Raw genomic sequence first — 21,998 nt, 5'->3', positions numbered from 1 at the left:
AGATGTTCACTGGGCTGTTGGACTCACAACCATACACATTTCACAGTGTCATTGCAGGAAAACCATTTTTCCCCACTCTCTTGATCAAGAAGGCATGGTGCATTTACCTCAGGACACTTTATGATTGGCAGACTGCCCACAGGGCCACAGCAGACCCTCGTTGAGTCCTCCCATGTCTCTGGATGAACCCCACACCTCTCAGGCCTTAGCTCATCAGTCCTAAGAGGAGGACTCCCATTGGCCCCTGTTACCAGTGTCAACAGGGGCTTCCACTGTTGACATTTGTCAGGAGAACCTTGGCAGGAGCTCATTAGAACTCTAACCCAGGACACAGGAGAGTCTACACCCTTTACAGATGCCCGGAAGAGTCCAGTTGAGCCCTGCCTCCACCCCAGTCACTGCTTGCTTCTTTCCTCACTGGGTACTTTACATGATAATTTTGTGTCCAGTTCAGCAATGGCTGCCAAACCGTCTTCCTCAGCCAACTTCAGAGGTTTCATTTCAAAGTTGTTTTGAACACAGGGATGATCTGGCTGTGACATCTCTCACCCCACTGGTCACCATAACTGTAATTTTGCTATTTTGAATCATAATGCAAATATTTAATATGCAGGATATCGGGTATGCGACCCCTGTGAAAGGGTTGTTTGATCCCCTAAGGGTTCAAGACCCACAGGTTGAGAACCACTGTGCTAGAACCTCCAAACAAGCTCTCAGAGTTGTTTTCTTTAAAGCCCCTTACGTGCAGAGATTCCCTGTTGATAGGTCTGAGTGAATCTGACACAGTTTTGGACCCAAGATTGACTTTGTATTCTGAAAGCTTGTTCTGGGCCACCATGCGAGGAATTTACTGCTTAGAGCTGTTTGCATCAGGATCTCTAAGTGAATTGAACATTGGTCATGGCAGCCAGGGACACCAAGGGCATGGAAGGGATTTGGTCACAGAGAAGAGATGTACTTCACCAAAGGTGCCCAGCTGGGAAAGGGCGGGGTTAGGATTTGAACCTAGCCAATAGGAACATACAGAGACCTAAGCTTGACTCACAGGTCCACTACTGGCCAGCCCTACTCATCTGTTCAGGTTGCTATGACAACCAGCCTGAAACTGGATGGCATCTCACATCGCTAGAGGCTGTAAAAGCCAAGTTCCCAGCGAGACTCATCATTCTGGCTTTCGAGTAACTGTCTTCTCTCTGTATAGGACAGGATGGCCTCAGACTTACAGCAACCTCCTTTCTCAGCCTTCAAGCCCTCATGAGGATGAGGTTGAAATTACAGGGATGAACCTATTACTTTTATGTATGTTTCTGTGTGAGTGTATATGTGTACCCAGAAAACTATGTAAAATCTCTAAGACATTGTAAGCTTCCTGATGTGGGTGCTGGGAACTAAACCTGAGTCCCCTCTATAAGAGCAACAAGAGCGACAAGACTCTTAGGTGCTGAACAGCCATTCTAGCCTGTGATGTCTCTTTTTTTTGTTTGGTTGTTTGGTTGCTTGGTTGCTTGGTTGCTTGGTTGCTTGGTTTGAGACAGGGTTCCTCTGTGTAGCCCTGGCTGTCCTGGAACTTGCTTTGTAGACCTGACTGGCTTCTAACTCATAGAGATCCTCCTGCCTCTGCCTCCCAAGTGTTGAGATCAAAGCTGTGTGCTACTACTGCCCAACCATGGTGTCTCTTATAATGGCTCCAATCCTGTCACAAGGTGCCATCACATGTTCATATCATTTCCCAGGGCCCTGTGTCCCAGTGCAGCTGGCTGTGTCTCCAAGTTCCACACCAGCCATTTAAACTTACTATGGCTCCGCATTACTCAGGAGGGTTGCCGCTATACTGAAGTGGACAGAAGGTTTGTCATTGTTTTCTAAGCAACAGTCTATTTACGTAGTGTTTACATTGTATCCACATCAGAAGCTGCTGCAGCCTACAGGGTGTGGCTTCTATGCGGACATTCTACTGTCTTGTATGAGAGACCTGAGCCTTGCAGATTTGACCATGTTTTGTTTGGAGGATTCTAGAATCCTCCCCTGTGGATACTGAGGGATGGGGATTAGGGCTTTGGTGTATGAGTTTGAGGAGATGTAGTGTGGTCCAGAGACTGCAGAGTGCCCTTGCTGGAATGCTACTACTCTCTCCTCCTCCCTCCCTCCCCCTCCTTCTTCCTCTTCTCTTCTTCCTCATTCTCCTCCCTCATCTTCTCCTCCTTCTTCCTGTTTTCCTCCCTCTCATCTTCCTCTCTCCTCCTCCCTCTCCTCCTCCCTCTTTCCCTCCTCCCTCTTCTCCTCCTCCCATCCTCCCTCCCTGTGCTTTCTCTTGCCCCTTCTCCTCTTCTTTTTGTTCTTGGCTTGAAACCAAAGTCATTAACTCTCTGTGTTCTGTGATTCTCAAGTTCATTTGGGGTGTGCTGGGGACAGCTCATCTCTCTGCCATATAATGTCCTCCTGGCCTGGGCAGCCCATCAGGGCCTTGTCTCTTGATTCTGTTACCTCAGCTGAAGCAGCAGAAGTGGCTGGCCCAGGATCCCAGCCTCTTCTCTTGCTCCCCACTCCCACCCCCACCAGCCTCACAAACAGCAAAAGCAGGGAAGGAAAGACTGCCCCATCTCTTCAGGTCTGGACAGTCTAGACATCTCTGCCTCAATTCTAACCTGCCTTCCTTCCTTTCTGGGTTTCCTCCCACCCCCTTCTTTTCTTCCTTGCACTCTGTTGTTGGGAATGGAACTTAGAGTTTCATGTATGAAGCCACCCTGCCCCACTGTGTCCCCACCCTTTATTTCTCTGAACCTGAACTATCCCATGTCTCTTTCCAGTATGGCACTAACATGTACTACTCCCAGGCCAGGATCAGCATGAGACCGAGTATTGCCTGTTGCCACATCCTACACTCTTGCTGTGAACCTGTACTTTAGACCTCTTAGTCCCTCGGATCTTCGTGGTATGTGTTACCATGGTCACCTGGTGGATCCAGAGCACCTGGGCTCCTGAGAGTGGAAAGTTGATTTTTCCGGAAGTTTGTAATGGACTGTATGGAAGTATTTACACCACAGAAATTGGCAAACACATAAATCAGGGACTGTTTACCCCCAGGGGCCTGGTTTACCCAAATGCCACTGCATGAAGTCATGCATGTGTGAGTTTATGTGGTTGTATGTGTGAATGTATGAGTGTGTGTATCAGCATATGAATGTGTATATGTGTGTGTGTGTGTGTGTTGTAAGTGTCTGGGAGTGTGGGGGTATGGATGGTAGTGAATGTGTGTGAGTGCAGTAGGCAGGTGTGGACTGTATGTTTACATGTGTACATGTGTGTGTTTGTATGTAGGTGAAGGAAGTGAGGCTCAGACATGTGACGTTACTGTCCGTTTAGTGAGTGGCAGAGCCAAGCGTGGGAGTCTCCTACCTTGAGCTCTGAGCTGTCCTGCCTCATGGGAGAACACTCAGTGTGAGTACTGTTAGTCTCGGGACACACGAATAACCAAGCCTTCCTCTCTGTGTCCACATTGATGTCTTGGATGCTCCCTCTCCTCCATCCTCCCCACTCTTCACATCAACTGGAAGTGCTCAGTGTTCATCTCCTTCCTCCATGCCCCGCCCTCCTCATCAGCCCCAGGTTCTTCAAGCTTTTGTTCTTTCCTTGTTTGCCTGCTTTCCTGTGTCCCAACCCATCCTGACAGTGAGGAAGGGAGACTGCAGCTTGCCTGGGACCGCCCCTGCCTGCACCCCCTTCCCCCATCACACTCCAAGCCCAGAGCCCTCCCATCACCTCCCCACCCCTCACCCCACAAGCCTTACAACAGTCTCCAAGTGTCTTTCCTGGTGATAGGGAGGAGAGGCAACCGCACCCCATCACCCTCCCATTGTTGGACGTGCCATAGAAACCCCGCCTTCTGTTTGGTGGTCGTCAGAAGTAACATGCAAGAAACCTGGAATTAGGAAACTGCTTAATTAGGGAGGACGTGTGTTCTCCCTGGATATGCACAGTTCCCAGTGGCCACCCCACCCCACAACTAATTGCTACTTTTAAGATGGTTCCGCTAGGCTCTCGCTCCCTTAATTGTATTTTCCCTGACACGAGGGCTTGCTGATGAAGTGCCGTTCTTTCCCACATTCCAACTCTGATTTTCTATCAGCAAAGTGTAAGAAGGTGCCAGGAATAATGAGGGTGGAGCCTTCTGCCCTACTGTGTGCAAGGATATGCCCTGAGTCAGAGATGCAGGGTGGATACCCTGAATTCAAAGATCTCTTCTGAGGGCCTTGGAGTCCAGTGGGAGAGAAGGGGGCTGAGGCTGGGAGAAATGAGAGAGAGAGGAGGGGGAGGAGGGAAGAGGGATATAAAGAAAAGAAACATGGATGGATGGATGAGTGGATGGATGGATGGGTGGATGGATGAATAGATAGGTCGGTGTGTGTATTATGGATGGATGGATGGATGGATGGTTGGATGGAGAGGAAGGGTGGGTTGATGCAGAGAAAGAAAAAAATAAATGATTAAGGGGTCTGGAGAGATGGCTCAGTGGATAAAACACTTGGCACACAAGAATAGGGACCATAGTTTAGATTCCCAGCAGCCACAGGGAAGCCATGTGGGCTTGGAGCTCTTTAATCTGAGCTCTTGGGTGGGGTCAGGTGATAGATACCATGGCACGCTGGACCAGTTCTGGGCTCAGCAAGAGACCCTGCTTTAGTAATGAAGTGGGGCGAGATTTCCGAAGACACATTATGTCAGCACCACATGAACATACGTGAATACACGTGCAAGCCATACATACACCACACACATTTTTCTAAAGGGGGAAGTGAGGACTGAGGGCTGGTGAGGTACAGGAGAGGAATGTTCTTTGAGGGGAGCAGAACTCAGGAATAAGTGGGAAATGCAGGTTACTGTTAGATGCTGAGAGAGACTACAGGGTTGTAGTCATGTAGACATGGAGCGTGCTAAAGCTGACTGTCACCCTGACTGGCTTAGGAACCATGAGCAGGCACTGTGAAGGTGGCTCAGTTGCTAACACGCCTGCCATGCGTGAGGATTTGTGTGCAGTCTCAAGCATCCACATTCAAATAAAAATATTGATCAAGGCGGTCAGTGCACCCATAATTCCATCATGATGGAGACAAGAAGATGGTGGGCCAGCATTGCAGGAGAACCTCAGATTCAGTGAGAGACCCCACCTCAGAAAACAAGGTGGAGACTGATCAAGGAAGACACCCACCTAACTTTGGCCTCCACACATGCATGAATGCACACGTGTGTACCTGCATACATACCTGCATATGTACCCACCAACACATGCACATACACACACTGCACATGTGCATACAAAATGGGATGCAGACAGAGGCACACCTCCATGTTTGTCTGTAAGAATGTTGTCTCCAGGGATGGTTCCTGAGGAGTCTACATGATGAGTGGATGGGTGGATGAATGGATGGATGGATGGATGAGTTTCTTCATGGGTGTGTAATTGGGTACCGTTGGTGGGAGGTGTAGCCTTGCTGGGAGAAGTGTTACTGGGTCCTGTCCCTGGAAGATACATCTTACTCTGGTCCCTTTTTTCTGTTTCCCATTGCCCACCGTGAAGAAGCTGCTTGGCTACACAGTTGCCATGGTATTCCCCACAGTAGACCTAGAAACACAAAGCCATTGTCCACTCATGGAGCCCTCTGCTGGCTAAATAGTCCTCACCACCAGTCATTTTTGTCAGGGTGTAGGGCCAGCAGTTCTCAACCTGAGGATCGCAAGCCCTTTGGGGGTCGCTTATCATATATCCTGCATGTCAGATGTGAGCAAAGCATGGAACCGTTGAGCTTAAAAGCCAGAAAAGCAGTGGGTTCTGCAGAGCTTGGGACCTGCTGTCTTGTGGAGAGAGGGTGGAGCCTCCTTGCCATCTGTGGGTCTGTACCTACATTGCCACATGGCAGATATCCCCTGACTTGCATAAGTTCCCAAAGGAACTAGATTTGCCTCTAGGTGATGCTTCTGGCGTGAGAGCCCGTATGAATGGAGACTGAAGGGAAAAGTAGACCCTTCAGAAAGCAGGGGACCCCCCCCATACAGGGCACACACACATACACAGGGGACACACACACACACATACAGGGCACACACACATACACAGGGGACACACACACACATACAGGGCACACACACATACATAGGGGACACACACACATACAGGGCACATACACATACACAGGGGACACACACACATACAGGGGACACACACATACACAGGGGACACACACACACAGGGGACACACACACACATACAGGGGACACACATTCAGGAGACCTCCACACACACATACAAAGGACACACACATACAGGGGACACACACACATTCAGGAGACCCCCCCAGACACACACATACAAAGGACACACACACATACAGGGGACACACACACACATACAAGGGACACACATTCAGGAGACCTCCCCACACACATACAAAGGACACACACACATACAGGGGACACACACACACATTCAGGAGACCACACACACACACACATACAAAGGACACATACAGGGGACTCACACACATACATACAGGGGAACCCCCTACATACATACACACATTCAGGGGACACACAGGTACAGGAGACCACACACACACATACAAGGGACCCCCTCACACACATATACACACATTCAGGGCACCTACACACACACACACACACACACATACAGGGGACACACACACGCCCCCCATACATACACACACAGGGACTCAGCCAAACAGTCACAGTGGGAGCGGATGGCTGGATGACCATTCCTGATCCTTACACGGATCTGCTTCAAGGAGTCGCCTTTGGATGCCAAGCGCCGACTCGTCACGATAAATGGAAAGAGTAGAAAGGCTCCCTTTGTGCCTTCGGCTGGTGAAATGGCCTGGCTCCTAAAGGTGCTCACTGCGGAGACCGATGACCTTAGTCTGACCCTGGAGCCTGCGTGGCTGAAGGAAAGAACCGACTCCTGCAGGTTGTCCTCTGACCTCCGCACAAAAGCCGTGGCTCACACGAGCACTCTACACTAGAGAAGCAACAGGCGCTAGTTTCTGTAAAGAATTCACGCTTACGAACTGCACTGGCTTATCTTTTCTCCCGGGCCATCTGCCGTCACCGAGTCCTTCATCTTTGTCTTGAAGAGTGCTGAGTGGTTATTCTGCAGACTCAATGATTTGAATCTGTCTCTCTTTTACTCGTGATTCCATTGAGAACAAGAGAAGTGACACCGTCCTTCCCGGTGTGTCATATCCCAAGATTTATGGTGTTAGGGTGACTTACGCAGGGTGCTGACCCTGGTTGTTTGGGTAATAGGGTGTGTGGTTAACCACAGAGCTGGTGTTTCACAGGATAATCTTTCATGGCTGTGTGGCGCTCCATCATAGATCTCCAACAGGCAGGCCCCGCCTCTTGGGTATTTCCTTTGTGACCTCTTTGCTGTTACAAAGATCATCCTGGTGACAGTCTTTCTTGGCACATTCTGTGCAAAGCCCTGGTTGCTTTGTTAGAGGAGTTAAGAGGCACAGAGCTCACTGACATTTTTAAGGCTGTGGACACCCGAGGAAGGGCTGTTGGCTCGTGTGTGTGTGTGTGTATGTGTGTGTGTGTGTGTGCGCGCGCGCGTGCGCGCGCGCGCGCACATTACCCAATCTTACTTGAGTGTGATTTACATGTTATAAAGTACACAGCTTTACAGCATAATTCTGTGAGCTGGGACATGTGACCACACCCACATAAGCACTATTACAATCAGTGAAGAAGCCATTTCCCATAATCCCCTGGTGTTCTTTAGAGTCTCACCCTCACCCTGGACAGCCACAGTTCTCCGGTCTTCTCTCTCTGGCTTAGTGTTACCTGTTCTAAGACTGTGTGTACACAAGGGTTGTCATGGAGAGAGGGGGGAGAGAGAGGGAGAAAGAAAGAGAAAGGATGTGTGTGTGTGTGAGAGAGAGAGAAGTGTGCATGTGTGTGTGTGAGAGAGAGGCAGATGTGTGTATGTGAGTGTGTGTGTGAGAGAGAGAGAGGTATGTGTGAGAGACAGGTGCATATGTGTGTGAGAGAGTGATGTGTGTGTGTGAGAGAGAGACGAGAGAGAGTGTGTTTATGTGAGAGAGAGAGGTGCATATGTGAGAGAGTGCATGTGTGTGAGAGAATGTATGTGTATGTGTGTATGACAGAGAGAGACAGGCGCATGTGTGTGTGAGAAAGAGAGAGGTATGCACGCACATGTGTGGGGGGGATGCGTGTACATGTGCGTGAGAGAGAAAACATGCATGTGTATGTTTGTATGTGTGTGTGTGAGAGGTAGGTGCATGTATGATTACATGCATGGCATGTGTGTGTGCATGTGGAGTCCCTAAATTGATGTTGAGTGTCTTTCTCCATAACTTTATACACTGAGGCAGGATTCTCAGTGGACGGGGAGCTCACTGATCCAGCTACCCTAGCTGGCCAGCTTTCCCTGGGACCTTTGTCCCTTGTCCCTGCTTCCCAGACACTGGGATTGTTCCACGCCTGTCTGTTTATGGGTGGTAGGGATCTGAACTCTGGTCTTTACTTTTGTCTGGCAAACACTTTACCCATTAAGCCATTTCCCCAGCCCAGTGTGGATGCTTTTATGACCATCTTTGAAGCAACAGAATGCCTGTGAAATCTATCCGTGTTGATAGACGTATCAGTCATCTGTTAGGTACAGTCTCGGAGTAGTCTCCTATTTCATAAATATTGCCTGAGTCGGTGTTGAGTGTTCAGCTATGGGCGGTGCATTTGGGCAGTTTCCAGTCAGTGGGTCTTGTGACTACAGCTGCTGAGAACATTTTCTACAAGTGGGCCCATCTCCATTTCTGTCAGGGAACATCCTTGGAGGGTTTTCAAGGGGCCCCCTCCCCAAGGTAGTGTTTACATTCAGTAGATCCCTGAAGAAGCGGCTTACTCCTCCCTCTGTCCCAGCAGACGCCCTCCCTCCTGAGGCTTGTTCAAGGCCAAAGGGTAGCAGGAGCCTGCACCTGTGGCATCCCCAGCATGGAAGCAGGCCCTCTTCCTGATCCATATCTTTATGTCTCAGAGCAACCCCTGAGGTCAGAGACCGGAACCTCATTCTGAGAGTCAACCAGGAGTGAGGCCCTGTGCTGAGATATTTCCCAGGTGTCCTCTGGCCCCTTTGGAGGCCACAAGAGGTAGAACTGCACAAGTGGATGCCTGCCTTGGCTCCCAGTCTGGCCTTCCTTGTTTCTATCCTGAGGTGCCAGAGTCAGCCCTCTTGAGTAGTTTGGGGAGAGCAGTGAGCCACCCTCTGCCCTTCATACTGCACTGAGGCAGACAGTTGACCACACCCACACCCCATCCCAAGCGCTCTGTTTCACTGTCCCTGATACCTGATCTGACACTTCGATCCCGGGGACAGTGGGCAGTGGGTGGTGGACAAGGACTTCAGTCAGGAGCCACATCTCCCTGGCCACATCCATTGGTCCCCATTAGAGGCAGCTTGAGTGCTTTCCAAAGCTGATTAATGGCCTGCCTGTGACCTGGACTGTCATTACGGTCCTGCCTGGGCCCCAGCTCTGTCCTCTGGGTCTTCACTGCTAACACTAATTGATGCTTTTTGTGTGGCTACAGGGAAAGTTTTATTTGGTCATCGAGGAGCTGAGCCAGCTGTTCAGGTCACTTGTGCCCATCCAGCTGTGGTACAAGTACATCATGGGGGATGACTCCTCCAACAGCTACTTCCTGGGAGGGGTCCTGATCATTCTCTACAGTCTCTGCAAGGTGAGCTGCTTGCTGGGCCAGGCTTGGGAGCTGTTGAGTAGCTAGGACTAGCCACTAACGTCTGCCTGTCTTATATCAAAATGTATTTCATATAATATAGAATTAGCCATCCTCAGTCTATCCTTTCCTTCCTTCTTGCTCTAGTCCTGGGAACGGAACCCAGGGCTCTGCTCATAGCAGGCAGGCACTCTGCCGTTACACTGGATCCCTCTTTAAAACCCTGGCACAGGGTCTATGTTTCCAGGCCATCTTCGAACACCCAATCCTCCTGCCTCAGCCTCCGGAGAAGCTGGGAAGGATTACAGGCCTGAATGACCGGGGTTGGCTGCTGCTAACCTTAGGCCGTGTACAGTCAGTGGCATTGGTTGTCACACTGTGTTGTAACCACCTCTCCTATATGATTCCAAAGCATGTCCTGATTTCACAAACAAACAATCTAGTACCCAGCTCTTCTGGACAGCAGCCATTCTCCATCCCTCCTGCCCCCAGCCTCCGGCAGACACCAGTTCAATGCTGGGTGTCTGCTCTCAGTGGGATGTACAACGACCTTTGGGTGTGGCTTGTGTGATTTATCATGATGTTTGTGAGATTCACCCACGTTATAGCATCATAACATACACTAACACTTTAAAAATATATTTAGTATTGGAGGAGGGACGTGAACGCCATAGTGCACATGTAGAGGCTGGAGGACAGCTTGTGAGAGCCAGGTCTCTTCTTCCCCCACAAGGTTCTAGGGATTGAACTCAGGAGCTCAGGCTTGATGACAAGTACCTTACTGAACCATATTATTGGCCCCAAAAAGTAAACTCCCATTCTCTTCCTTGCCTCTCTCCTTTCTTCTGCCTCTGTTTCTGTCATTAAAGGGCCCAGGAACAATGAATGTGTCCACTTTGCTTCCTTCCAACAGGACCAGCCAAGCAACCCATGCAGAACCAGCCTCGGGGGCATTATGTTGTTCACTATGATCAGCTAGTGGTGACTGGCTATAGTGCTGGGAAAGTGATGTGATTGATTAGTAATGCCTACCCTGGGCTTGGCAAGGGGAAAGATGGTACTTATGCTATTTGATCAGAGTAACAGAGGAGACTATTGATACTGGGTGTCAGGACAAAAGTCAGGCAAAACTGATAGAAATGGGAAGAAGTTTTCCTGAAATGAAAGCCGACAGTGAGGGCTGCCAGGAGATTGCTCTCAGCCTTCGCTCTTCTCTCCTTTCAGTCGTTCGACATCTGTGGTCGAGTGGGTGGACTCAGGAAAGCACTGAAGCTCCTTTGTACCTCCCAGGTGAGTGAGGCCCAGGGAACCAGATGGTGCAGCCCACAGCAGCCCTTCCTTACCTTGCAGACACTGCTTCACTAAAGGGCTCATGACTGTGTTTGTCTCCCCCTGCCCCTTCAAACAGAATTACGGTGTCCGAGCCACAGGGCAACAGTGTACGGAGGCTGGCGCTGTCTGTGCCATCTGCCAAGCTGAGTTCCGAGACCCCATGATTCTCCTGTGTCAGGTGAGCAAGTAGTGCCCCCAGTGGGACCGCACTCCAGGAAAAGCTGGTCCTGTGAGCATATCTCAAGGCTCCAGTGTGGTCTTTAGGGGCAACCTGGTTAAGAACAGAGGCAGCTAGAGCATGATTCAAATCTCGGCCCTGCTTTTTTTCTGGCTGAGTAGCCAAGGGCAGGTTCTGAACCTCAGCGCTGTTGGTAAACATAGAACTTGTCACCTTGTCACTTGTCCCAAGTGTGCATCCCAGCCACATCCATTCTGATGGGTATTCCCTGCTGGTGAAATGAGCCAGTTCAGGCCAAATAAAAGTACACTGATAGGTTTATTGGGGCACCTATTGGCGATGACTCAGGAGGAAGGGCAGTTAAGTCATTATGGAAAGGGAAACAGAGGGAAAGGAGAAGAGAGAGAAAGAAAGAGAGGCAGGTATGGGGGGTGGTGATCAAAGTGTCTGGGTTATGTACTGAAGAACTTCTGAGGGAGAGGAAGCCTGGGCTGGAGAGTTCAGCAGACAGGGTGGGGTATGCTGGGACAACCTAGAGACTAGGTCTACTTTGGTATATACAATATGCACCTCAACCTCTGGCCCAGGGTCTGAAACACATTGTTTAAAAATGTCCATGCTGTAGACGTAACTCAGGGCCTGCTCGTGCTAACTGCATTGTACCACTGAACACCGGCCCTAGCAACAGTCGATGGTTTTTGCTGTTATCTCACTGTGTAGCCCAGGAATGCTGGAACTCAACTTCATCCTGCCTCCATCTCCCAGTACTGAGATTACAGGTGTGCACCACCACACCCGACTTCTAGGATGTTCTTGATCCCTGATGCAGTGTGTGGGTGCCACTCCATCTCACCATGACAGATACAAAATGATCACAATGCCATGTGCTGTGTATGTGTCTGACTACAGTCACAGGAACATAGTTCTGCCTGTACCAATGCCATGCAGAGCTGACCCTGTCAGCTGCCTGTACCGTCGTCGTGCAGAGCTGACCCTGCATGGCTCACTACAGGACTTGCCAGCGCTGCCTTTATTATTTTCAGTAAAGGGATCATTACACTTTGATTTCATTGTTATCAGGGGTCCCCAAGCCACACCGGTAAGTGCTTTGACTCCCTAATGTGCCCCTTCCCCTCTCCCTGACCCCAGGGGCCAGGTGTCAGTTCAGTAAATGTGAGCCGGGTGAGGGCAGAGTTCAGAGAGGCAGAGGGCACACAGAGCAGGTCCCCTCCTTGGGAAGCCTGTGGTCTCCTTAGGGATTCAGACACGTATTCATAACTAACTACGAAACAAGGCAGACAGTGATAAGAGCTGAGGAGGACAGATTCATGTAGAGTCCCCGGGGACCGGGGCAGAGAGCACAGAGCTCCAGTACGGGAGGCTTTCTGCATAAGTCTGGGTTCCAGAAGGAATGAGAAGAAAGGCAGATGGCCTCCCTAACACCCTTGGAAGATGGGATAGGAGGTGGGCTCCTCTTTTAGCATTAGCAAGAAAAATTCCTTATTGCTGTTTGAGAGAGAGACTTTGAAGAAGTTTGGTTTTAATTGAATGTGTAATGCTCTTTCTGTCTTTTTTTTTTTTTTTTTTTTTTTTTTGAGACTGGGTTTTATGTAGCCCAGGCAGTCTCAGACTCACTATGTGGCTGAGAATGGCTAAGCCTGATTCTGCCTCTGCCTCTGCCTCTCTCTGCCTCTCTGCCTCTCTGCCTCTCTGCCTCTCTGCCTCTCTGCCTCTCTGCCTCTCTGCCTCTTTGCCCCTCTGCCCCTCTGCCACTCTGCCCCTCTGCCCCTCTGCCTCTCTGCCTCTCTGCCTCTCTGCCCCCGCCCCCGCCTCCGCCTCGAGCTGGGATTACAATTACAGGTATACAGCACTGTGGTCAGGGCCTCAAGTGTGCAGAGCAAACAAGTTACTAACTGAGCTGCAGCCCCACCCCCTCACTGTGATCTGCTTTTAAATTGACAGTGTGGCCAGCGGTGGTGGTGTATATCTTGAATGCCAGCACTTGAGAGGCAGACAGAAAGATCTCCCTCCACAACTTCAAGGCCAACCTGGGCTCCATGGCAAGCCCCTGTCCGAACAAGCAAACAGAATGGCAGTTTGTGTGCCTGAGTCAAAACCCAGAAAGGAGACATGACAGCTAACTAGAATGTGCAACTGGGTTTGGATTCCAGGTCGGGGAGGAAGATAAAACTGCTGTTTTGATGAAATTTAAATCAAGCCTAGAGTCCTTCCATAGTAACATGTCAGCTCGGTTCTCCTGGCTTTAACAAATGCCCTTCTCAAGCAAGCAATAATTGGAGGGGAAACTGAGGCTGGGTGAGGGACATGTTTCCATCATTGAGTTTTCCCATAACTCTGAACAAAAGGCCCTGTTAAGGAAAAAGATTGTTTGTAAGACATACAAGGATGGGAGCTACTGAGGCAGCATGGTGCCTCCTCGGTGGTTGAGGGCATTGGTTGTGTGGCCTGATGGCCTGCACTCAGTCCCTAGAACCACGTGGTAGGAGAGAACCATCTCCCATACATTCTTCTCCAACCTCCAGACATGCACCATGGTGCACACACACACACACACACACACACACACACAGGAAATAATGCATGCATAGTACATACATACATGCATATGTACATACATGCATGCATTAACGATATATACATGATACATACATGACACATGCATACATGATATATACATGTATACATACTTACATGCAAAGGCTAGTGACAGGCTGCTTGTCCTTGTCACCAGGTCTCTGTCCTGTACCAACCACAGAAGCAACACAGTTGCCAGCTTCCTTTATCTCTTGCCAAAGACATTTTATATAGAATTCAAAATCACACCAATATAGCATGTATTTAGTCTGCACGTGTGTCTGTGTACACGTATACAAACATATACACCCATAAATACCTTTTAAAGCAAACTGAACTTGCAGTACAACTTCCCTGAGCTCCGAGTCACTCAGCGCCTGTAACCTGTGGCTGGTGCTCAGAGATCACCCCTTATTCTGCCGTCCAGCCACAGAGCTGACAGTCAGAGCATAGACCACCATTTGTGTGGCTACATCCTTAGAGGCACAGCCTCTTTCCATCTCTTGTTACTTGGAAGATGGCTGTCACGAAGGTGACTGAAATAGATTGATCTTTCCTGCCTGAGCCCACGGTGTTGATTAAATGAGTTCACTCAGGTAGATCCCCAGCAGCCCACGTGACGGGGCTGTGATGGGGCTCAGCACATGGTAGCTGTTCCCAGCAGGCGCTCTGTCTTGGTGGCAGGCTCTTGGCAACATGAATTCCTAGTTAGTAGAATTCCTGGGTGAGGGGGCCCTCGTTTTGCTGGGTCTTGCTAAATTGCCCACTTTGAAGAGACTGCCTGCCTGTTCTCCATACAGAGCGTGCCTCCGGCCGCTTGCTCCTTCCCTCACTTGCATGCAGCATTACCCAAGCCCTTGGCTTTGCCAGACTGACAGGTGACAGTGCTGTCGAGCCCCACTTTCATTTGCATCTCCCTAATTATGAGCGTGGCTGGGCAGCTCCGCGTGTGCTTTGGAGCCATCTGTATTTCCTTCTCTGTGACGGGGATGATCTGAACATGATGGCAAGGTGGAATTCGTTCTCCTGGCAGTCTTTCTGGGCCTCAATCTGCCCGTCTCTTCCATTCTTGCACCACGTCTTCTCAAAGGTGGAGGAGGAACTCTGGGGAGCGGGCAGACAAGACACCATTGTCCTAGAGCTAGGACTGACAGCCACATACAGCGGCTGAAGATACACAAGCATTGGCAGACTGTGCTCGCATCCCCACCTTGCTCTGCTGGTGTGTGCTGGGTCTGCAAGGGCAGAGGCGACCTGGGCAGGTGAAAGGGCCTTATGTCATCGAATGGAAGAATGAGCTCAGATGTCACTGAAGAATGGCTTCCCCTTTTCTGCCTCCCCAGACTAGCTGTGATTCTGGCTACTGAGGTCTTCCATAGTGTATTGTTACACTCTATACTCTTACACATCATGGTCTTATACACTGTGAGTTTTCACCACAAAGACCTTTCCAGCTGCTTCCATGATTACTTATGGAGTAAATGATTATGTAAGATCTCTCTCCCCTCAGCCAAATGGCAAGCACCTTGAGCATGGAGGCTACAACTCTCTTGTTTAGCAATAGAGACATACTCTGGGCACAGTGAGTGGATGGGTGGGAGGGATGGATGGATGGATGGATGGATGGATGGATGGATAGATAGATGTGTGGGTAGGTGGATGAGTGGATGGATAGATGGATGAATAGATGGATGGATGAGTGTGTGGGTGGATGGATGGATGGGTGGATGGATGGATGGGCGGATGGGCGTGTGGGCGGATGGGCATGTGGGTGGATGGATGGATGGATGGATGGATGGATGGATGGGTGTGTGGGTGGATGGATAGATGGATGATAGATAGATAACCCTCCTGTCTCACCTTCGAAGAGTTACCAGGCAAACCTCAGCATATCACTTCCCCTGCCCTGAATGTTCCCCTTGAGATAGTACCTGGAAACAGATTGCAAATGGAGGGTCATCAGGCAGTGAGTACCCTCAGAGGCTGCAGCTCTGGTCCGGGTAGTCTCCCCACATGTGCTCATGGTATGCCACCCGCCAAGATACAGGAACTCAGCAATGGGGGATGCTCAGCCTGAAGTCATACTTCTTGAAAGGGCTCCTTTGCCAAAGAGCAGAGAGTTAGTTGTCAGAGAACCAAGCACATTCCTGGTTCTGGACCACTGTGAGCCTGGCTGAGGCGGTGACCAGCCCACAAGACACTCATTGGTTTGGGCTTAAAATGCATAGAGGCTGTATCTTTCTCTATCTTAAGACTACCCGTGGGGAGAGATGAGCCCTGCTTGTTAACAGAGCAGAATTGGGCTCAGAAAGGCAAAGACATGCTCACCCAAGATACAGAACCAGAATTCACACCCAGGGCCTCCGGTGCTGTCGGCTCTGCCCTCTCCACTAAGCCTTGGCCTCTTGCCTGAAGTCACTGAAGGCTGTGCTGGGGAGTTAGGGCGCCTCTCCTAGAGATCTTGCCAACATGCGGAGGTCTGGCCAACAAAGCCTGTGCTCATACCCTCCTCAGGGTGAGGGAATAGCTGTGCGTGTGTATATGAGTGTGTGTGTGTGTGTGTGTGTGTGTGTGTGTGTGTGTGTGTGTGTGTGTGTCTTGTTGCATAATAGCCTCATCTTCAGGAATGTTTTTACAGAATGGGTTGTTTCTGACCTCCTGCCTCAGACCCTCCCAGTGTGCACACATACACAATAGCACAGAATGGACGGTGAGTTTGCTCTAGACTCAGACACTGTGTATCAGCTACTGCTGCTGTGTAGCGAGCTGTCCCGAAGCGTGGTAGCAGCACTATAAACATCTGTGGTTTCATAGTTATCATGCGCCATGGATCCCAGCCCTGGTTCCCCATGGCCTCTGCTTTGAGGTAACTCACAGGGTCTCCTAGCTCCTGAGGGAGCAGCCTCTTCCAAGCTTTAGGGGATGGTTGTGAATGGGATTCAGATCCTTGTGGCCTGTAGGACTGAAGGTCCTTGGTGGCTGTTGTGGCCACAAATAGCCCTGGCTTCCTTGCCAAGCTGGTATTGTTGGAGCAAGCCCAGGAGGACCTCAGAGAGTATAAGCAAGGTGAAAGCCATGAGTTTTTGTAATCTACTCCAGAGGTGACTTCCATTACTGTATTGTCCTTGTTATAAGCAATGCGCCATGGGCCACAGGGAGGAAATGGTCACGCGGGTCGTGATACACAGCTGCCTGCTAGACTCCTGACTCCCATTGCCCAGCTGCTGTGCATCCTTGGCCCTGTGTCTTCCCCTCTCTGAGTCTCTTTGCTGGGATGTGATCACATGGGCAGAGTGCATCACAGTGAAGGGATTGTGGGACTGCTCCTGTCTGTGTCCTGTTAGACCCACCCGTGTCTGCATGCTTGCTCCAGGCTCACACAGATGTCCTGAGCCAAGAGACGCCTTCCCCTTCCACAGCCGCTTCTGCCATGCAGGCCTGTGTCTGTGGTCTGTCCACCCCTGTGCTGCTTGCTCTGAGTGTAACGTGGAGATTCTAACGAGACTCAGACACTCGGCATGTGAACACAGTCTCTAGGGCTTCTCTTCCAACCCAGCGATCAGTGCGTCACAGCCTGGAGAGGAGAACCCTCCAGAGCCAGCTGCCCTTGCCCTCTGAACCCAGCAGGGGAAGTTCTCCATCCATCCTTCACGTGCCTCCTCCCTCTGCAGAGGTGGGCAGAGGCAGGCCGGGACTCCTCAACTCCTCAGCCAGGGCTCTAGGCACACAGGGTTTCCTGAATTCCTTTATTTGACTCTGTTCTCTGCCGAGGAGGCAGATGCAGGGTCTTCCTCACACTAGAGTCTTGGGAGTCTCTGTCCTGGCCCACATTAATTTCTCAGACACAGCAATAGAAAGCCTCAGAGCTGGACAGGGGTGGCTCACAGTCACCTGTAACTCCAGTTCTGGGGAACCCAACAAACATACATGTAGGCATAAAAGTCTTTAAAAGAGACTATTAAGTCCACATTAGTATAAGTTGGTTCATGTGTATAACAAACTATGAAGGCAATATAAGCTAGGTTTGGTAAAGAATGCCATCCATCTGTCTGTCTGTCTGTCTGTCTGTCTGTGCATCGTCTTGCCCCTCGGACTCAGTCACACGTCCTGGCCCTAGGACCTCTGCACATGCTGTCTTCTGCCAGGTGTGCCCTGCAGCTCACTCCACCCTCCCACAAAAGTGTCACTTTCTCAGGATTGCCTCCCCAGGCCCCACCTCTATCTTCCAGCCAGGGCACCAGCTACCAACATTTTTATTTTAGAGCTGGTGGGTCTGTTGTCTCCCCTCCTGGAGGACACGCATGGATGACCTGGCTAGTTGGCTGCTATCGCCAGGCTCCTGGGTCACACTTTTCCCTCTGCTGTCCCCACAGCACGTGTTCTGTGAGGAATGCCTCTGCCTGTGGCTGGACAGGGAGCGCACCTGCCCACTCTGCCGCTCGGTTGCCGTGGATACCCTGCGTTGCTGGAAGGATGGGGCCACGTCTGCACACTTGCAGGTGTACTAAGCTAAACACAAGTGTCTGGGGAGACAGACAGGGAGGGCCCAGCACTGCTGAGCCCAGCCCTGGGGATGTCTGGGAAACAGCGTCCAGCACTTTCTCCTGCCTTTCGACACTCTACCTGATGACTCCAGGGTCTCCACACCAACACATCCTCACCTCCCTGGTACAGTATGTGCATCCTACCCCACCAGAAAGGGGAGCCTTCCTCACTCAGACGTGGCCTCCCCACAGGTAGGTGATCCATCCCCCTCTAAGTGGAGGAGTTACCCATATGCAATCTCCCCTCGTTTAACCTGCTTCCAGCTACTGATACTCAATGCTACAAACTGGTATGAGCTGAGAGAGTACAGTCTGACCCAGGACTGCTCACAAGAGCCGCTGGGAGAATGTCCTACATGTGAACACCAGGCTTCACCCACCTAGCTGACCTTAAAAACAGCAGGATGCACCCAGCACCCTGCTCATGCTGCCTCCTGGGATGGGGGCACTCTCACATCAGCCCTGGGATGGAGGTACTCTGTCTCACACCCTTAGCAGGTGAGAAGCTTGGTGTGCCCGCCCAGCTAGTAAGGGGTTGATACATGCGTCTCCAGCGCTGCCTGGTGCCGTTGCTGCAAGTTCCCCTGTAAGTGCTCCTCGCTGGCTGGGCATCCGAGGCCTGGGCATACAGCACATCAGACAGACTGCTCTGAGCATGCAAGCAGCCAGGTCACATAGCAGGAGCCATGGAAAGACCGGACCTTTGTGACACCTTTTTCCTGTGCTCTGCCTGGGACAGTCAGTCTCAGAAGGGTCAGCTCAGGTCCAGAGTGCATGCCACCTGCCTTCTGTCATCCTTCTGTCCTTATTCTCTTCTGCATTGTCCCTCACTGACAGACAGCTCAGGCCTGTGCTGAGCTCTGGTGGACATGGCTGCCTCCCCCTGGGAGACTTCAATCCATGTCATAAGTGGCACACGGCTCTGGAGCGATCCATTTTCCCCTCCCTCTCTCTAGTGAGGTAATTAGCTCAGAGAAACAACAGGCCTTCCAGAATCTCTGAAAAGACTGCTTTATATCTTTAACTAAACGCCTTAGCGGGACCATGGGGACACTGGGAGCCGCTCTCAGGTGCACTTCACATTCTTCGGTCTCTAGGACACAGCTGCTCCTCCCCCAGGAGACTCTCTGATTGGAAACCTGGGATGAAATAACACAGGTGACCTCGTAGAAGCTTCTGGAATTCTGCCTGCCTCCACTGGCTCCCAACTCTGTTCTCTCACAGTCTGCATTCGCACAACAGGCTGGCCCAAGCCACATTTGAGAAAACTGCAAGGCTGTTGGGCAGATTAGAATGTATACTTGGGGTAGGGGTTGGCAGGTTCCGGGGAGATGGGAGCCTCGGTCCTGTCCCCTCCCCTTGTAGATTCAGCACCCATGGCTGGGGCACCCCTGCTGGGACTTTTTCCTCTTCTTGGTCTCCCTGGCACTTTCCTGGTACCAGTAGCACACCCTTTTCAGGGGACCCGGGCATCCTTCAAGCTCTGTTGCTATGGCAATGGCCATGATGTTAAGCAATCCCACTGCCTGGATGTCCTAAGAGGGAAGGGAGGATGGGCCCTCTGTTCTCTCTGGTTTGAGGGTTGCCCAGGGGAGCAGCAGGACCACTGCAACTGGTTTGTATCAGAGAGGTCGCTTTGCCTGAGATGTCAGCATTGTGGAGGGGTTGGAGCTGCAGGAGGTGCACACAAGTGTAGCGTGGGCTGAATCAGAGGCAGGCACTGGGAGTCGGGCTTGGAAACCTGACTCTAAACTTTGTGATGTCCCTATACCCTGTATCCCCACTGTGGGGCTACAAGACCTGGCGTGTTACTTGCTGGGACCGAGAAAACTAACAATAGGACTGAAGATACGGCTCGTCAGCAGTCCTTGCCTAGCATGCGGGAAGCCCTGAGTTCCATGGTCAGCGCCACATAAACCAGGCGTGGCAGTGCATACCCAGTGCCAGCGCTGGGTGGGAGAGGCAGGAGGGTCAGAAAGACAAGATCATTCCTTGGCCACATAGCAAGTTCCAGGACAGCCTGGGCTCCATGAGACTCCATTTTAAAAGGGAGAAACAGGTAAACTAACAGTGTGGGTTACTGGTGAGTGCACCAAGGATTTAACACCCCCCATTACTTCTCTAACATCATGTAAAAGTAAACCGTACCCCTGCCATACAAGGAGTGCCACATGGGGAGCATCCCCTGGGACAGTGAGATGCTCTCCAGTTGCCATCCTTCCAGGGCACGCCCCATCAGCAGCAGGGTTCTTCAGGTTAGAGGGCTCAGGCAGTTTCCCAGGCAGCAGGCTGTGGGAAAGTGTCCCCTGGAGAACACAGACACTTCTGCAGTGACATGACAGTCCTTTGCACTGAGCAGGACAATGGAGAACCAGGGTCTGGATCTGGCTCCCGGCATGTTGTGGATCACAGACTCAAATCTCACTGAGTCCTCAAAGTCTTGTGTGTGAGAAGCTGAGAATAATAAGGTAGGGGAGGCTGGCAAGAAGGCCAAGGTTAAGAATGCTTGCCTTGCGTTCTTAAGAGGACCCAGGTGCGATACCCAGCACTCACGCCAAGGGGCTCACAACTCCAGCTCCGGGGACACAAACAGATCATTTAAAACAGAAAGCTTCAAGAAACGTGTGGGAAGAAGAAAGCCTAACAGGCCCAGCACCTTCCAAGGAGAATGACACAGGTACGGAGCCTCGGGACAGCCCCCAGCTGAAGAGGAAGTGGGCAGCAGTCTGAAGTCCTCTGTGCTTTTGCTTTGGGACATGCCTTTGGTGTCTTTGAGAACCTTCTGTCAATAAACCTCCCCTGTGGATGTAACTTGTATCTGTGAGTCACCATGCATCCTGAAGCCAGGTAGACCTGTGGTGAAGCTGTCGAGAAGTGGCACATGTAGCCTATGGAGAGGCATCAGATGCTTCTCCCTTAAGAAGCCAAGAAAGAAGCCCAAGTGTTGGCTGCAGAGGTACCTCAGTAGGTAGAGTGCTGGTCACCCTGGCATGAGGCCCTCGTCTGGATCCCAAGAGTCCATGTACCCATGTAAACATCTGGGCAAGACAACTTGTCTGTAGGGTAGGGAAGACAAGCAGTTTCCTGGGGCCCCCAGCCTAGCTCTGAACTCAGACACAGATTCTGCTTCCAAAAATAAATCTGTGGAGAGCAACAGATGAAGTCCCTGAGTGTTGACCTCTGACCTCCATACAAACACATCTGCACACACGCACCGAAGGGCAGAGTGACTTCTGGGGGAGATTGCCTCCAGCAGCATCCCAAGGGGGCACCGAGCTCAGGTTGTGTCTGAAACTACCTCTCTCTGCCTTTGTACTCGCAAAAACACACCAGGGGGGCCTTGACTCTCATTGATAGGAGTCCTCAAGAGGCTTTAGTCTGTGCACCCAGCAGGCCCCACATCTCGCTGGTGTCCAGGTACCACACACAGCTGTGGATCGCGTGTGGATCCCGTGTGGTGTCAGTAGTGACCAGAAAGGGCTCACCCAGCTGAGGCCCTGTTCTGTGATCTACTTAGATTCTGCCCTGAAGGGTGAGCATGTGTCTTGGTGGGAGAGTGCTTGCTGAGTGTGCCCAGGGCTTTGGGC

At 51.1% G+C, this 21,998-nt stretch overlaps 1 protein-coding gene across 5 annotated transcripts in view; it reads left to right on the top strand.

The window, feature by feature from the left end:
* Window positions 1-21,228, top strand: part of Rnft2 (ring finger protein, transmembrane 2) — a 55,193-nt gene extending 33,965 nt beyond the window's left edge. For 4 of the 5 annotated variants that reach the window (XM_076922594.1, XM_076922596.1, XM_076922595.1 and 1 more), the window contains exons 8-11: window positions 9,616-9,765; window positions 10,987-11,052; window positions 11,171-11,272; window positions 18,241-21,228. In XM_076922594.1, coding sequence (XP_076778709.1) covers window positions 9,616-9,765; window positions 10,987-11,052; window positions 11,171-11,272; window positions 18,241-18,375 — 453 coding nt within the window. In that variant the 3' untranslated portion in view covers window positions 18,376-21,228. The other variant, XM_076922598.1, reaches the window with a different exon arrangement.
* The last annotated feature ends 770 nt before the right edge of the window (window positions 21,229-21,998 follow it).

Source organism: Arvicanthis niloticus, chromosome 24 (assembly GCF_011762505.2).
Source record: "Arvicanthis niloticus isolate mArvNil1 chromosome 24, mArvNil1.pat.X, whole genome shotgun sequence".
Taxonomy (NCBI): Eukaryota; Metazoa; Chordata; class Mammalia; order Rodentia; family Muridae; genus Arvicanthis; species Arvicanthis niloticus.
The sequence above is the reverse complement of the archived record's forward strand: the minus strand, read 5'-3'. Positions and strand labels throughout refer to the sequence as shown.